Raw genomic sequence first — 17,919 nt, 5'->3', positions numbered from 1 at the left:
AATAGGCAGTTATAAGTACTGCCAAGTCAAACATTAAGTGGCCTGAACATCATAAACAAACTCCTCCTAAATCCTAAAAGAGGCTGTTGGAAATAAGCATTTTACATATATAGCTTCAGTGCAAAAGGCCTCCAATCCTTTTTGATGTTGAACATTAAAGGATTTCAAATTCTGCCTTCCACACCTTGTGCTCAATAGTTCTTTCTGTAGGCACCGGGAACTTGTAACACCTTGCAGGTCAAAAGGCTCTGAAGACATATGGTACTCCAAAATGTACTGAACAGAACTAAAACCAACTATTTCTCACAAAAGTACTCACTGCATTAATTTGAATCCTATGTGATTTTCTGTTACACGGAATGTATATTAAACAAACAGAATTGAATTGGAAGTTGACAAGTAGAAAGCGTTTTTCAAGTCAATAAATTAACCTGCTGAATCATAGATCAACAATAGTAAATAGAAAGTAGTCACTATTTTCAACAGGCCTTAGATGAGAATTACCAAAGTTTACCTCTTAATTTTCACCTGTTATTCAACACACTTCTTTTTTTTTTTTGCAGCAGAAGTTTTAGTCTGTGTTTGTCAGCCCTCATAACTCAGCATAACCTAGGCAAAGGCATCTCTGACCACTACTTTTTGCAAAAAGTCAGCATAAGCAACCAATGAGATGCATATGAACCACCACCAACTGAACAAAAAAAACCTACACAGATAAAAACAGGTAAGTAATCTGGCCCACATAATACTCGTTACTGCTTGTGATGAGTAACTGTAAGAGAGTTTGACTTGAATTTTGTTAGCAAATGCAGGATTTTTACTAAAGAACTAATTGATGTTAGTTGGATAAACAAAGTCCCCGTTTTCATTATAGTCATGTTTTACAGAAGTAATATGCACAATAAAGAGGACAAGATAAATATATATCTCCAAATCCACTAGCATCACATTGTTCTGTAGTGGTGGGAAAATAACATAAGGACAGAATGTGACTTATCCCTGCAGTTCTGGTGGTTCTGCCATGGAAGCCCTAGCTTACATTCAGCCTTGGATTTTGCAAGAGTTCTACCTCAGCATGAACTAGCAATATATTCTAGAACTGATTAGAAACTGTCAACTATCAGAGAAAAAAATAATGATTTTATTCACTTCTACCCAGCACCAATTGCTTTGTTTTTTTTTTTTTTTTTTTTTGTTTGCTTTTTTTTTTTCCTTGCATGAATGAGATCATTTATATCAGGGAGATGGAAAAAGAGGTTCAGATTCTGTCCAGGAGAGCACAGGTAAGTTATTCAGGACATGTAACAAAAAGGCACACAAAGCCCTTTGTTTATGGAATGGTTAACCTAAGCAGTTCACCAAAGCAAAGTATTTCCGTGGATGTATACCTCCTACCTAGTGACATGCAGTTCTACTATGTGAACTGCATGTTAAATTGCCGTGGGAGATTTCTAAATTCCACTTTATTAATCTAAAAGCAAATTCCATTAGAGAAATGTGGAACAAAATAGTAAGTTGTCAAGAAACAGTAGCTGTAACCAAGTCACACACTGCTGCCTTAACTATGTAAAACAGAATTCAAGCAAAAAACTATTTATGCGTTAAGTGGGTAATTAGAGCAGCGTACATTATTATGATAATTGGATCACACTGCTTTCTTTATTCTTCCCTCATCCATATCCTCCAAACTCTCAACTGAAGTAACAGTAAGAGAAAAACCCATTTAAGACCGCAATAATGATGATTTACATCTTTCCTAGCAATCCTCCAAACACAGGACACTTGCTTTGAAGAACTTAATCAACCACAAAAGTTTGTCAGGACAGTTATAAATCTGTTCTCTCCCAAATCAATGTTTTTATAACATTACAAACACGACATCAGTGGGCTAAAAGAAGAACAAACCAATTTGGGGTTGTTCCTATACTCAACTCCAACCTCATTCCTGTAGTTCATTTGCATTTTGCTTTTTGTTTCCAGTTGTTTTTTGTTTTCGCTGGGAGGGTGAGGGAAAAGGAATTCCTTCTTGGAAGGAATGTTGCTGGTGATTTTTATGCTCTCTTCTGGAAACAATAATGTGAGCAATGATTTCTGGTTTAAACATGCCTGGTAGGCTTTATTTTTTTTTTTAAGTCTTAACGTTAACTCACATTGCTCAAGTTTAGTAACAGCTCCTACTGAAGATTTACAGTAGATAATGCAGCATAATAACTGAAAAGCTATTTGAAGCAAATATTTTAGCATCCCCAGTACTTCACTGGACAACACAGCAACCAAATACCTCTTGCCTGAAAACTGCCACTTCACAGGAGACTTTGTTTTTCCCGGTGCAGCGCTTTGGACAGGTTCATGGACCTGGAGAACCACGCCGCTCTGCCGGCTGAGCGAGCCTTCCCGGCGGTGCGTGAGCCGCGGGACGGCGCTGTGCCGCCACCAGGCAGCGCCGAGCCGGGCCCGCCGGGCGAAGCACCGCACGGAGCTGTCCGTGGTGCTGAAAGGGCGGCGGGTGAACCTCCGCCTACCTACCGCTCCCCAACCACTCATCAACTGCGCTCTAGGCAGGAAAAAAGAAAATATATACATATAAAAAATACTCATGTGTCCCCGCACGCATGCAAAAACTCCTAGCTCTCTGGAAGCCTTTTAAAATCTCCCTTCAAGTACCCCTAAAACAGGTCTGAGGCAAATGAATCCAAGGGTTTGGTTTAGCTGCCTGCGTGACCTGTTTCCAAAGCAAAATGTATGTGGAATGTTAGTGGAAAGACTGCAGTCACCTGCTGTGCTGCTAGGCACTCCCACTGACTTGCTGGCAGCACAGCAGTTTGGACTCCCTTCCTCACTAAGGTCATGGACTACTAAAAAGAATCGAGAAGTGGATAGCCACAAATGGATGTTTCCAATCATTGAATATTATATCAGCAAGCAGTAATAATTACTACCATCACCTTATTACTCATGGTATTTTCTTTCACTCTTTGTAGGAAAAAAAAAAACCTAAAAAAAACCACAAACAAACTACTTTTAGCTAGGGTGATTTGTTTTCACTCAAGTATTAAAAACATAACCACGCTCAACAGAACATACTGACGTTCTTTTCTTCTATAGAAGAATTCCTCTCAGATCAATCCTGATTATACATTACTCCCTTGTAATTTCTGTTTCAGAAAAGAATGACAACAGAAAGTTTAAAACAGAAACCTGGTGCCTTTAGGACACAGGCAGCCATCTGTGAGCAGGATTCTACAGATAATTCATGCATTTGCTTGAATTAAAAAAATGAGCATGCCTTCAGAAAACAGTCAGCTTTAAAGATTATTTTAAAATCACCAACTGTCATGGTTACAGAATATTTTCTTTCATCTGGACTAGACTCCATATCCATTTAAGCCTAAGAATTCTACAGGAACTTCCTGTTTTCAGATGCCATATATAACACAAATTTATCAGTGTAGAGGGGTCTAAGTTTTGCTCCGCATCTTCTTCACCTTGTTTTTAAAAAGTCAGATCTGTGCACAAAAGCACACTGTTCCAAAATTAAAAAGCTGCCAGATATTGGACAGCTCAGGGGGACGTTATGTCCTTCCCTTCTAACAGGCTCCTTGAACACAGAGCTTTTATTTTCAAGATGAATGACAAGAGTTTTGGGGATCTGCAGCTCATTCCAGGCCCTGCTATGGCTACAGCAGCCCTCAGAATCTCTCAGACATATACACAGGCCGCTACTGTTATACCAGCAGGTATACTTGCATTCTGCAAGGTCAGGCAGCACTGAAAATTGTTCACCTTGATTCAAGTCACATGATAGCATAACTTCTTCAGGAGTCGTTTGAAACAACTAATAAATAAATAAATTACTATTAAAGTTTTTAAAGGCTGTTTTCTTCTGATCCATGACGTATCTCTAAAATAATGCAAAATTTCTAACTATTTCTCGGGGTGGGGGGGGCGGAGAATTTAAAATAAATAAATAAATAAATAAATAAAAAGGAAAAAACCCACAACCCAAGTTTCAAAGTAACTCCATGGTGCAAGCTGATGCAAATAGAGACCTACAACTATTTGCATTAAGTTTTCCAAAGTTTCTGGGAAATGCTTTGAGTTACTTGCAGTGCTTTCCTGTAATCTTTGTTCTTCATGCCTCTAGCACCACTTGTAGGACAGTGCATCAGAAAGGAAGGCTCCCAATATGGAACAGCAATATTCAGATTAAGAAACCCCTCTTTATCAGTAGTTCAAGGAGATACTACTTCAGGAGAACATTTGCTTACATTATAAGACACCTTTTGATACCTATGATACTAATGCAAATATTTCTCCAACTTTATAGCATGAGACTATGATACCTTCTAACACTGGAGCTACACCATTCATTTGCATAGAAGGGAACTAAACAGAATCATAGGGGTTGGAAAGAACCTCTGGAGACCATCTAGTCCCACTCCACTGCAGGTTCTCTACAGTAAGTTGTAAAGCAAAGTGTCTGTGTGTGTTTCCATCATATCCAGAGGAGACTTCCTCTCTAAACAGTTTAGTCCAGTGCTCTGTCATCCTAAAAATGAAGAGGTTCTTATTCACATCTAGGTGGAACTCCCCATGTTCCAGTTTGGCCCTGTCACCCTTGCCCTGTTACTGGGCACCACTGAAAACTCTGGCCTCCTCCACTTGACACCTGCACCTTAAATATTTATAAGCATTGTAAGATCCAATCTTCTCTTTTCCAGGATAAACAGCCCTAGGTCTCTCAGCCTTTCATTACAAAGTTCAGGCCCCTAACAAATCTATGTAGCCCTTCACTGGACTCCCTCTAGAAGCTCCCTGTCTTTCTCCACAGATGGGCAAAGCATTCCAGAAAAGGACTTCTCGAGGTAGCAAAGAGGGGGAGGATAATCTCTCTCAACCTGCTGGCTAAGGTCTTTTCAAAGCTCTTCAGGATACCCCAGCCTTCTTGGCCATGAGTACACTACTGGCTCATGTTCAACCTGCTCCATACCAGGACACTCCAGACCTTCTCAACAGAGTTCCTTCCCAGCAAGCCAGCCTCCAACCTGCACTGATGAGTGCCGTTATTCCTTGCCAGGTGCAGGACTCGACCCTTGCTCTTGCTTAGCCTCATAAGGTTCCCCTCCATGCAGCTTTTACTCAATGGCACTTCTGCTTTCTGGTGTGTCAGCCACTCCTCCCAGCTTTATATCATTAGCAAACTTTGTGAGGGTGCACTCATACCCTCATCCAGGTCATTTATGAAAAAGTCAAACGAGTACCAACCACTAGGGAACACCACTAGCTACAGGCATCCACCAAGACTTTGAACCACTGATCACAACCCTCTGAGATCCGCCATACAGCCAGTTCTCAGACCACCTCGCTGTTCACTCATCTATCCCACACTTCCTATGTTTATCCTATGAAGATGTTATTGGAGATGATATAAAAAACATTAGCAGAAGTCAAAGTACATAACAATCACTGCTCTCCTCTCATCTACCCAGCCAGCCATCACAGAAGTCTATCATATAAGTCAAGCATGATTTCCCCTAGGTTGACATGTTGACATGCTGATAAACTTCTCCCACTTGCTTGGGGAGGATATCCACAATAAATAACCTTCCCAAGGACAGAGGACACCTTTCCAAGGACAGAGGTGAATCTGTCTGGCCTGTAGCTTCCTGGGACCTCCTTCTTGCCAGTGATACTGGCTTACCTCCAGTCTTCAGGTACCCTTTCTGTTCTCCATGACCTTGCCCAGACAATGAAGAGTGCTTCAGCAATAATTTCAGTCAGCTCCCTAAATACCTCTGAGTGCATTCCACTGAGGTCCATGGATTTTTTTCTGTGTATGGAATTTGCCTAGATGATCTCTGACCAAATCCTCCCTGACCAAGGGAAGGTCTTCCTTTCTCCAGATTCCCCCTCTTACATGCAAGGTTTGAAACTCCTGAGGGCCACTCTTATCAGTGAAGACTGAAACAAATAATGTGTTCAGAATCTTCACCTTCTCAGTGTCTTCTGTTACCAGGGCACCCACCTCATTTAGTAACAGGTCCACATTTTCCCTACTCTTCTTTTTGCTACTGATCTACTTAGATAAGCCCTTTTTATTGTAAACCTTCTTTGTCAGATTTAATTCCAAGTGGGTCTTAGCCTTCCTCATCGCATCCCTGCATGTCCTGACAACAACCCTGTTGTCTTTCCAAGTGGTCAGACTCTTTTTCTCATGTTTCATAAAATTTCATTTTCTACTTGAACTTTTTCCATTAGCTCCTTACTCATCTTTGGAGGTCTCCTACTGCCTTTACCTGATTTCTTATTATTAAGGATTCACCAGTCTGGAGCATGGAGGAAGAGGTGCTTGAACACTAACCTACTCTCCTAGACCCCCTCAGCTTTCAATGCTCTAACCAGGGGATACCTCCAAGTAGCTCATTGAAGAGGTCAAAGTTGGCTCTCTTGAAGCCAAGGGTTGCAATTCCACTTACTGTTCTGCTTCCTCCATGCAAGATCCTCTGTTACTTCATGGTTGCTGCAGCCAAGGCTATCCCCAGTCTTCACACTTCAGCCAGGCCTTTCATCTGTCAAATTCCCTTTTTACTGACTGCTACCACTGAAAAACCATCTTTGCCCTTGAAACCAGTCATTTCAGCCTGTAGCTGAAGGTAGCTCTAATTACAAAAATTGAAAGCACCAATGAGTAAGGTATTTTTCACTTCAGAAGTTTGAAACCTACCTATCTTATGTTTTGGTTTAACTGAAGCAGTGAATTTTCATTTCTTGGTTAATAATATTTATCACTGATATTAGAAATAAGTCTCTCGGACAGAATCTTTGACAGTATTTGTTAGACTTAACATACAGCTCCAGCTGGTATGTTTCCCTACCTTTCACAGTTCTCCTTCATCCCATCCCTGGGCACTAAATAAAGCAGGTCAGACACGAGTCTTCCTCCTCTTTATAAATATGGTCTTAAAGTATGTTGTACATGAGACAGCACAGCAAAAATTACATAACTCACACAGCACAGGTGATTAACCTTGCCACCGTGAGAGAAATGCAGGGCATGAAATTTACTCACTGGGAAACTGTTACTGTAGTGTTACTGTGGAGTGTTACTGTACATACACTACAGAAGGCAGCAGGCATGGCACACAGAAAGTGTGTTACAGCCGATGGCTGTAGCGGTCCTACAGTGTAACTGCTGCTGCCAGTTCCAGAGAGGCAAAGCTCCCCGGCACCTGTGTGACCATGCTGCCTGTCACCCTTCTCTCCGCTGGATTCCTGTTAGTGCCTACGGATAATTCGTGCTTCCCCAGGCTACTTACCGCCGTCCGAAAAACCGCCCCGCCGACACGGCCGTGCCCCAAAGGAAACATTACCTGGATCTCCCGTGCATGGTACACAATGATGAGTCCGAGCAAGATGATCGTGGAGAGGCTGATAAGGCATTTCAGAGCGAGGGAATACAGCGATTCCTGCAACACAAAAACACCACCGTCCCTCAGCGGGCCCCGCACGAGGCCGCCGCCAACCCGCAGTGGCCTGACGGCCGGGCCGGTCTCGCCTCGGGGCGGCAGCGGGCCAGGGGGCGCCGCGCGGCAGGGCCGGGCCGGGCCGGGCTGCGGAGCGGCGTGACCGCGGAGAGCGAGCGACCCGGAGCCGGGCCGAGTACCTTGGTGTAGGCGCCCCAGGACAGCTCGGTCTCGATGACCATGACCACGATGCCGAACATGCCGAAGATCAGCGCGTAGTCGCTGAGGCGTTTGCGCTTCTCGAACAGAGCCCGGCGGTGCCCCAGCTTGTAGCCGATGTTCTGGTTCTTCTTCTTGGTGGGCTTGCTCCCGCCGTTGTTGGGGCCGCCCGGGCCGGGGCCGGGGCCGGCGGGGCCGTAGAGCGCCAGGTTGTTGGAGTTGTTGTGCTCGGGTTTGGAGACCACGACCTCCGGGCCGGCGGCGTTGGGGCTGGAGAGCGGCGGCTGCAGCGGCTGCGACTCGGCGTCCATCTCGTGCAGGTTCCTGCGGGACGAGCTCAGGTTGCTGAGCGGCCGCATGACGCCGCCGTTGTACCGGCAGCTGCTCATGGCTATTTCGGTGAAGGGATTGCTCTCCCGGCGCTGCTGGGGCTGCTGCTGCTGCTGCTGGTGGTGGTGGTGGTGGTGGGCGCTGCCGCCGCTGCCGCTGCTGCCGGGACTCGCTGCCTGCTGCAGGCTGTGGCACTGGTGGTGTGGAGCGTGCTGGGAAGGCTGCCTCGCTGCGCCAGCATGACTGGAGGAGGGCAGCTCGCTGACATTCAGCTGGCTGCCCTGCCGGGAGGAGGCGACAGAGGAGAGCGGAGAGGAGCGGGTGCGGAAGGTGCCCGAGAGCGGCGAGGAGGCGCGGAGGAGCAGCGGCAGGTTATCGCCGGCGGTCGCCGCCGCCGCAGCCCCGTAGTAGGCGCAGTTGTTGCACTGGAGACACGGGCTCTGCTGCTGCTGCTGGAGGAGGAGACTCGCCTTGTCCTGCTTCTGCCGGCAGTGCGGCGGCGCCGGCGGGCGCTGCTGCTGCTCGGGGCCGAAACCCGGCGGGAAGTGCCGCGGCGCCTCCATGCCCGGGCCGTTAAAGCCGCAGGAGGACCGGACGGTGGTGCACCTTGCGCAATGCGTTATGGTCGGTAAGGGAGAGTCCCGCTGCCGCCACGACGGGCCCATCCCGGCTCCCGTAGAATCCAGCCGCCGCGTCCGATTGGTTGGGCGGACCAAAACAACAGGCATGGCGTCACCTGCGGGGGGGACCGGCCGTGGCGTGAGGCGGCGGGGGCGGCGCTGGGACCGCACGGCCCCGCCCCTGCCGGGATCCCGCCGCCCGTAGGTGAGGGCTGCCCCCGCCCCGCCGCCCCTCCCGGGGAGCCCCCGCGCCGAGGAAGCCCGGGAGCTCCCGCCCGGGAAGCGGCCCGCCCCGGCGGCGCCGCTGCGGGGACGGGGCTCCCTCCGCCCGGCGCCGCTCCGCCGCCGCCGCTCCCGTCTGCGCCGTGTGCGGAACGCGGGCGCAGCGCCGCTGCCCGGAGCTGTCCAGCAAAACGCGGCGGCCCGCTCGGTTCTGACCCGCTTGGTTCTGACCCGCTCGGTTCCGACCCGCTCGGTTCCGGCCCGGGACAGCCCCGCCCGCCTGCCGGGCCGCGGGGACAGGGCTGGGCACGCCGCTTTTGCGACCTGTGTCAGCCGATACCGAATTCACTGAGGCTTTCCGGTGTCAGCCCATAGCTGAGCAGTTGCTGCACCTCGTACAGCATTCAGTTTCCTTTGAGAGTTCGGCTTTTGTTTGGAATATCGTGGTTCTAAAATGTAGGTGAGAGTGAGAGAAGAGTTCTAAATCCCTGGCTGTAGCGTTGGTTGTTTTGGAAGAAGCACCCACAATAGAAGTATCTGTGGCATACGGTGTCACAACACCTTGCGATAATGCATCATCTCTTCAACAGTGAGGTTCTGAAGAAGAATCCACCAGCGTTCTTGTGTGAGTGATGAAGGACTTTCCAGATCTCTCACTCTGTGCTTTCAGATTATATTGGTCTGTATTCGGACGCTCTCTGTGGGAGTCAGAAAAGAAAACCCAACAAAACAGTTGCAGTTCCATCTCAGTCACCCTATTTTGTAGATTCACGATGTGACTAAACAAATGAATATTCCCGTGTTTAACACAAGAGGTCACACTAATCACGCGGCATGTTATGAAACTAATCTGCTGCGGGTTCTGTTTCAGTTCTGCTGTACAGTCTGGGACACTGCAGCTTCAAGGTCTACAGTGAGAACTGGTGAGAGCACTTCTTCATAGGCAGAGGATAAGCCTTCCTCTGTATGACACAGATAAATACACAGACGCTGGTTATTTGATAATGTCTCCCCTTTTGAATCAATCTTAAATTTCACTTTTTAAAAATGAACGTATTTCAGAAATAGAAATGCTGTGTTTATTTGTGTCAGAAGGAAATTTACATCAGCAGCTCTGAGCTGCTAAAGCATTCTGAAACAGTAACCCTGAGCCCCTGTGATAAAACATGAATCTTGGAGGCTCCGTTGGGTGTTTTTTCCCACCTTTTATTATATACTGGATGAAACTGCTCTCACTGATTGCCATAAGTCCTGCTGCTGCTCTGTCAAATAGGCAGTTTGTACACACGTATTTGCGTGCGTGTCAGTGTGTGCACATGCATCTTTGTGTGAAATAAGACAGCTGCTGCCGTTCTCATTCCGTAATGATAATTATTGGCGATATTTGCAAAACAGATTTATTTTTTCTAAACGCGCTGATTGCCAGATGAAGATTAATGCTGTTTAGAAAAAAAGAAAAACAACAGTGGGACAGGAAGATCAACAGATGCAGGAACAATTATATTTCTGGGAGGAAAAAACACTGTGAAGCATTTGAGGTGGCAGTTATTCATTCTGACTAGTCATCTGGAAAGCTCACATAGCATCCCATGAAGACAGAACACCTGCAGGCCACAATGAAATGTACTAGAAAGCTATTCTGGCTGTTATCCTGTTGCCCGTACTTCTGCCAGCCCCCTGTTAAAATTATGGAAAATTCTGTACTAGTAAAAATGTCAAAGAATGTAAAAATACAATAAATTAAGGGAGATGAAAAAGGAACAAAAACAACAACAAAAAGCTAGGAAATTCCCTTCTTCAGCATCTCAAACTCACAAGGCCTGGGGTTTTCTGGAATGCAAATCACTGAAGCAAACAGCCTTGTTCAGGGGACAGAAAGCAAGCAGGTACATAGCTGAGCACTTACACAGCTTTCCTTGGTGAGAGCAGACTCACAGTAAGAGAAACAGAGCTAGCACAAACAGGAATAGGGTATTGCAAGATCCTTCAGACCTGTATGCGCAGCAGTAAAAGTGCTTTGTGAGACAACAGCAAAACAGTTGTACAGTGCAGCTGCCAAGGTGGTGAGATGGAAACTAACCATGTGTGCCATGCGTGTAAGTTGCCTTTTGCATAACATCTGGCAGGGCTTCATGCACCAGCTGGCTCTACATTCACCTGCCACTTCTGTCACAAAGTGAGCATCTCACCCTTACTGGACCTGTTCTGAATTCAAAGACCATTTGAATGTGTTCCACAGCAACAGGAGTAGAAATATCAGTACATGATAATGAAATATCATTACAGTCAGCAGTGTGCCGATTGTAATGAAGAATGCTTTACAGCTTTTGCTTTTGATTTTATACTATTCCACTTATCTGCATATTCAATATATCAGCAACAAAAATGCAGATTCACTGTAGTTCAAAACCCATCACCTTTCACAAGAGGTGTTTACGCAAAAGATGAGGACTTGGGATTGGAAATTTTCAGAAGAGGGGATGTTTCAATTCTTGGGGCTGAAGTTGAAGAAATATCCCTAATTGCTGCATGCCTTTCCCCCTAAAGGGATTAATTTTATTTCTAGTTCCAGCAAAATTTTTATTACTGTTAAACAGTTTGAAAATAGGAAAAGGGGTCCACAAAACATCTTGGGGAAGTATTTTTTCCCTAAGTTACTTCACCGAGCTTTCTGGGTGTTCTTAAACTATTAGGATGTCACACAAGCTTAATGACTTTCACATTCCTGCCTGTTTTCCCCCCTCATTAATACGGAATACTACCTTCTACAAGGTATTTCTCATCTAGCTAAAGGCATCAGTGTTCATACTATCTTGCACAGCCATCACAGGTGCTCAGCTGGTGATATTGCATTACTTTTAATCTGACTGCAGTTTTGTCACAGACCTTTGACTCAGCACAATTACTGAAATCCTAACATCATGCACCATCTCTACTTCAACCTACACACAGAGACTTAAGTGTGTAGCAGTTATCAGCTGTGAGAACTTTAATTTTATGGATTCCGGTACTAGAAACATTTTTATCTATTAAGGCTAGCGAGAGCGTTTTCATCTAATTATAAGATTGTGCCTTTCAAAGTCAGCAGTGCATAAGCTAATGTTAGCTGTGTTTTGCACCTACATTTCATTTCTGATTCAGGTAGCAATTGATCCCAAATAAATAATTTTTATTTACCCCTATTTGAAAAATAAACACATTTCCATTGGTACTTTACCACCGGTGACTCCACTTTAACATTAGAATGTTGCGGTGGTATTGTCTTATTTGGAGGTATGTTCTTATAGTCAGTACTTCTCAGAAATATGAAGTGTAAGATTGCTTTTTGGATGTGTTTACTGGGGTTTTGATGTGGTCCTCCCATTCTGATTCCCTGAAAGATTCTACAACTTCCACAGCGCATTCAAATCCCATATCACAAAATTCTGCTTGCTTATTGTCATCGTCACACCTAAAGCCTTTCAGATATGTTCATAACACTCAGATGTCCACTTATTTAGTGCTTCTGTGTGCAGCAATCATCCCTCAAGGAAATGTGCGAAGTTTATACAGTGGTAGATTAAATACAAGTAAGGAAGAGGAGGTAGTTATAAAAGAAATGTGCTGCAAGCTGGTTGTTGTTTCATAAGCATGGCAACCAAACAGCTATTTGAAGTGACAGGAACTTCTATGAAATTTAATGAAATTCATGAAAATTAATGAAATTGGTGAAATTTTATGAAACTTCCTTAAAGTTTTATGAAATTTTTGTACTTGGGCCTGTAATTCTTCTCACTTCTCTCCTTTATCCACTCTATTTTCATATTACTTGACCAAAAATTAACAGTGTTCCTGAGGAAAAGACTAGGCACTTTCAGTGTTTGGAAGGTATTTACAAGGGTGTAAATTTCTGCATTTCAGCTGACTAAAAGCTGTCTCTGCAGCTCAGTATCAGGTTAGTAGCTGTTGTATTTGCAGAGTGACATTTTAAAATCATGTAACACCAGGTTGCTTAAAGAAGTTAGAATGAGCAGACCATTTCTCTAAAGAAAAACTGATGGTTTTTTATCCTATCTAGTACTTAACACATTCATGTATTCTCAACATTAGTCAGATGCAAAAAGAAAAAACAAGTGAAATACATGATTTCTTCACTCCTGACAACCATTTTAGATGCTTCACCTTTCTGAAGGGTCACACAATCACAGCATGGCCTGGGTTGAAAAGGACCATAATGATCATTCAGTTACAACCCCTCTGCTGTGTGCAGGTCGCCAACCAGCAGCCCAGGCTGCCCAGAGCCACATCCAGCCTGGCCCTGAATGCCTGCAGGGATGGGGCATCCACAGCCTCCTTGGGCAACCTGTTCCAGTGCGTCACCACCTCCTGGGTGAAAAACTTCCTCCTAAGATCCAACCCAAACCTCCCCTGTCTCTGTTTAAAACCATTCCCCCTTGTTCTATCACTATCCACCCTCGTAAACAGACGTTCCCCTTACTGTTTAAATGCTTCCTTCAAGTACTGGAAAGCCACAGTGAGGTCTCCCTGGAGCCTTCTCTTCTCCAAGCTAGACAGTCTCAGTTCCCTCGTCCTTTCCTCATAGGAGAGATGCTCCAGCCCTCTGATCATCTTAGCGGCCTCCTCTGAACCCACTCCAAGAGCTCCACATCCTGCCTATGCTGGGGGCTCCAGAATCAAACTCAAGTTTATGATAAAATAGTTCTTCTAGCTTTGATTAAGAAATCTCTACTGCAGGTCTTAAAAAGTATGTCCTAGAAGTTTTTCCTCAGACTAATTTTCCTATTAAAAATGTATCAGTGTTGAAGCCAGTCTGAATAAATCTAGTTTTTCAGTGATTCTATGATCTTCTACCTCATACAGACCTATCATCTGGATATGAAAGTCACTCACAGATATGGAGAAATACATTTTCCACTTTGTCATCCTTACTGCAGAATGAATAAGGTACATAGGGAAATGATACTGCCTCTGGTATGGCAGTGCAAATGTCAGGCAGTGCTGAGAGCAACATACTGCCTAATTCTCTGTCACATACTACTCAGTTTATTTTTAAGGATTGAATTCCTCCATTCAGCCTGCCACTCTTCTCCAAATTTTGTAGGCTGAGCATCTGCATGTACCTTCACACACCTCATGCCAAGAATGGCAACATGCTCTGCAGTCCTCAGAATGCTGTGAGGCCTGGCATTATCACATTGCAAGGAAAATGTTATCTTCTTCTCTGGCCTAGCCAGAAATTTGAGCCTTCAGCTCAGCATCATGGGTTGATGGTTTGTTCCAGGAAATCCATAGGGATCACCCCTTTCCTATCCCAAAATACAGCGCACATCACTTTACCCAATCAAGGCTGCATCTTGAACATTTTCTTCTGTGGGGAATCCACATGTCACCACTCCATGCACTGCCCTTTTGACTCCAGCTCATTTCATTTTGACTCCACCTCGTCTCATCACCATTAATAAAGAGATGCAGGAAACTATCACTTTCATCCTCATATATACTTTAACCACTAGACGATGAGTATGAACCTCTTTATGATCCATACTGCACATGATGTTATGATGTGGAATATTGACAGCACATTACAAAACCATGACATTGGTTCAATTAGATTTTACAAACTTGCATACAATGTTCTTTCTGCCCCACCTGGTGCAAACTTTGTGATATTCCAGTGTTGTAATCATACTTTCCTATGCATTGAAGCTAATATTCAGCTCTGTACACAGTTCCCTGTCTGTAATCCACTGATGTGCATAGATGAGCTGATTGACAAGCTCTTCATTTCATGGTGAGGCAGCTGTGCACGGCCATCCAGAACATGGCTTTATCTTTCACACTGCTGTTGCACATTGCTGAAACACTCATAAATGTTCAGCAAGCATCAACGAATGTCAATGTGTGTCACCTTTCCTACATGGAGGAATTCAATTAGACACCTTTCCTTCATGCACACTTCCATGTCTGCCACACACCATTCTGGCAGACTGTCCCTCCGCTGCCATCTGTCACACAGCAACAAAATGCAACAGCATACTGATGGGTAGGTTTGCTGCCATACCACCATCTGACACTGCTGCTGTGGGCCTACATCACAAAACAGGAGGCATTCCTTTCAGACCAGCCCTCATCCTCTACAATACCCCAAAGTATTTTTACTGTTAGCTTCAGGTGTGAAAATTCAGCGTTTATTCTCTTCTATTGAATACGCTGGAAAAGGATGATTCACTACAAGCTAATGCCATCGTGTTCATTTGCCTTTTATTAGTGTTGAGTTTACACTCAAGTTGCCTTCTATTTTTTTTCGTCCTGCTGCCCTTCTCGTGCCCAAACTACAACACTGACAGGTCTGTCATTCCAAGTGGTGAAGCTGCTACATGACTGCTAGCTTAAAGCCATTTTAGTTTGGAAGTGTTTGTCATGGTTTTATTAATTCTGTAAATCCACTTCAGCTTTGGCAAGTCCTTTTTCATTGTAAAATGTGTGCTTTTGTTTATTCACAAAAAACACCCAGCCTATTTTTGTTCTGTTTCACCAGAAACTGACTCCTTAAAATCCCATAGGAAACTTAGAAAACCAGTATATAATGGTGGCTAAAAGGAAGTTTCACAGTTGTCCCTCTTAAATTTTTCCTGTCTTCTAACCCTAGTGGCCACTTTTGCATAAGCTTGTAATTTGGTTCTACTTACTGTTATTTTTAAATTATTTTTGTCTGCCGTGAACGTGGACCAGGTAGCCAATGTCCCAATGTCCTGCTCATCAGTATGACTTTGCAGAACACACAGTGTAGATGGCGGCGTCTGCCTATTAAATTGATTGGTGCTACCCTGCAAATAAAAGCAGCATCAACAAAAGTAGGTAACACTGCAAAACTGTGCTGAGACACTTCCACAGAGTCTAGAAGTGTGGTGAAGGATAAAAGTGCCATGCTACCAAAAATGTCTGCCATGCAAATTACAAGGAAGTTGCCTGGTTGAAACTGCAGCTCTGCCAAAGTTGGATGGTCATTTAGCAGTTTCTCCCCTGACTGATATAGTACTTTACCTTATTTCCAAGGAATTGCAACACAGAGGTAAATCATCTGAACTTGTATTGATAAATCAGTAAAGCCCAGCTCTGGTTTCTCAAATAATTAGCTGTTATTCAGTGATCCTAGTTTACAGATTTTTCATGCTCTCTTCTCTGCTTGAGTTAATTGGAGAATGACTTGGGTTGGAAAGGAACCCAGGGATCATCCAAACACCCTGCTACAGCCAAGGCTACCAACCTCCAAATGTGGTACTAGACCAGTCTGCCCAGGGCCCCATCCAGCCTGGCCTTGAACATCTCCACAAAAGATGGGACATCCACAACCTCTCTGGGCAGCTGTTCCAGCTCCTCACCACTTCCTCCATGAAGAACTTCCCCCTGATATCCAACCTAAATCTTCCCAGCTTGATGACAATATACTGAAACTGTAAAGATGAGCTCTGAGAGGTGGAAAAAATGGTAACAAGTGACAAAAAAAATACACAACTGCAATTCCAGTAACAGCAGATGTTTGGGGAAAAAAATAAAATAAAAATAAAAATAAAATAAAAATCTGAGACACGTGAATTGAAAAGTGCAATTATTAAAAAATTGATAAAAAGATTTATAAAAAGAGGTGATGTTTTGGTGAAAAGAACAGCACATAGACAAAAGAAACTGTCTAAATTTGATGTGCCACCACCAAGAATGTCAGTAATTAAATAACAATGACACATTCTAGGAACAGATTTTATCCCTGTGGAATACAAATATCATTTTGGCCCAAGTCCTGGAGAACAAAAGTTGGCTTGCCTAATATAAGTTATGTGCTCTCCTGAAAACGGTTCTACCTCTGATCTTGCCGCTTCTCAAATAATCCGAGTCCTGAGCAGGCAGAGGCGAGGGCTGCAACATCCCTCCTCTTCTGCTCAGTTTTGGTGGATGGATAAATCTCATGAGCACTAAACTGTTCCTCTTCGTAATCTATGCCCAGGATACAGGTTTAGGTGAGTATCTCTCCCCTGGGAGATAATCTGACTCCAAAGGAATAGAGCACTAAGGACTTGGCAGTAGGCAGAGGGATAACCTCTCACTTTTCTGTTTTTCTGTAACTTGTATTTTACTCCTAGGCTCTATGATTTAGTATTACAGAGAGCATATACTTAGAAGGTGACTCAGAACAGCTGAGTGAGGAGTGCGTGTTGTGTATTTTCACAAGTGTTTTCTATACCTTGCCAACGGAAATTAACCCTTGCCCAGCCTCCTTTGACACTGAAGTGCCCTGCTTGAAAGGGAATGTCCAGTGTAGTCCTTAAGAAGAGAACTGTCTTCAGTTGAAATCTGTTAAACTATTGTTAAACTTCTCTTCTGGAGAAAAGGAGGCTCAGGGGAAATCTCATTGCTCTTGATTTATTGCTGCATTAAAAGCAATAGTTTCCTAAGGTTCCCAACTTCATAGCATTTGTTTAAGCCAAGTTTATGTACAGTGTCCAAGCAAAGAACTTAAAGAAACTTAAAGACAGGGGAGGTTTGGGTTGGATCTTAGGAGGAAGTTTTTCACACAGGGGGTGGTGACGCACTGGAACAGGTTGCCCAAGGAGGCTGTGGATGCCCCATCCCTGCAGGCATTCAAGGCCAGGCTGGATGTGGCTCTGGGCAGCCTGGGCTGCTGGATGGTGACCCTGCACACAGCAGGGAGTTGGAACTGGATGATCACCATGGTCCTTTTCAACCCAGGCCATTCTGTGATTCTATGATTCTATGATCCTTTTTCTAAAATAATATAAATTTGACAATGTCTTTCATCAGATTATGGGAAAAATGGGTACTGGGCACATGCTTAGCAACCTATGTGAGCAGAAAGCTCATCTATTTTTCACAGTGGCTTTCATTATCTTGTAGCATTACAGTGAGAGTATGAAATGAGTCTAGATGTATTAAAACAGATTACTTGAATTATACTGGCTATAAAAAGAGGCAGTAGGTATTGTGGTCGGAGGCAATGGGCAATTGGAGAGCACTTTATACCAGTAGTGCGGTGGTCACAAGACATGCTA

The 17,919-nt window shown here is 44.4% G+C and overlaps 1 protein-coding gene across 2 annotated transcripts in view; it reads right to left on the bottom strand.

Moving 5' to 3' along the window:
- The window catches only part of KCNN2 (potassium calcium-activated channel subfamily N member 2), a 66,455-nt gene extending 57,617 nt beyond the window's left edge, over positions 1 to 8,838 (bottom strand). For both annotated transcript variants that reach the window (XM_072360455.1, XM_072360456.1), the window contains exons 1-2: positions 7,664 to 8,838; positions 7,371 to 7,466 (exon numbers count right to left, since the gene is read on the bottom strand). In XM_072360455.1, the coding sequence (XP_072216556.1) occupies positions 7,371 to 7,466; positions 7,664 to 8,740 (1,173 nt within the window). In that variant the 5' untranslated portion in view covers positions 8,741 to 8,838. The remainder of the gene's footprint in view (positions 1 to 7,370; positions 7,467 to 7,663) is intronic.
- Positions 8,839 to 17,919: the final 9,081 nt, after the last annotated feature.

Source organism: Excalfactoria chinensis, chromosome Z (assembly GCF_039878825.1).
Source record: "Excalfactoria chinensis isolate bCotChi1 chromosome Z, bCotChi1.hap2, whole genome shotgun sequence".
Lineage (NCBI taxonomy): Eukaryota > Metazoa > Chordata > Aves > Galliformes > Phasianidae > Excalfactoria > Excalfactoria chinensis.
Note: the sequence above shows the minus strand (reverse complement) of the source record. Positions and strands in the feature narration are given on the sequence as shown.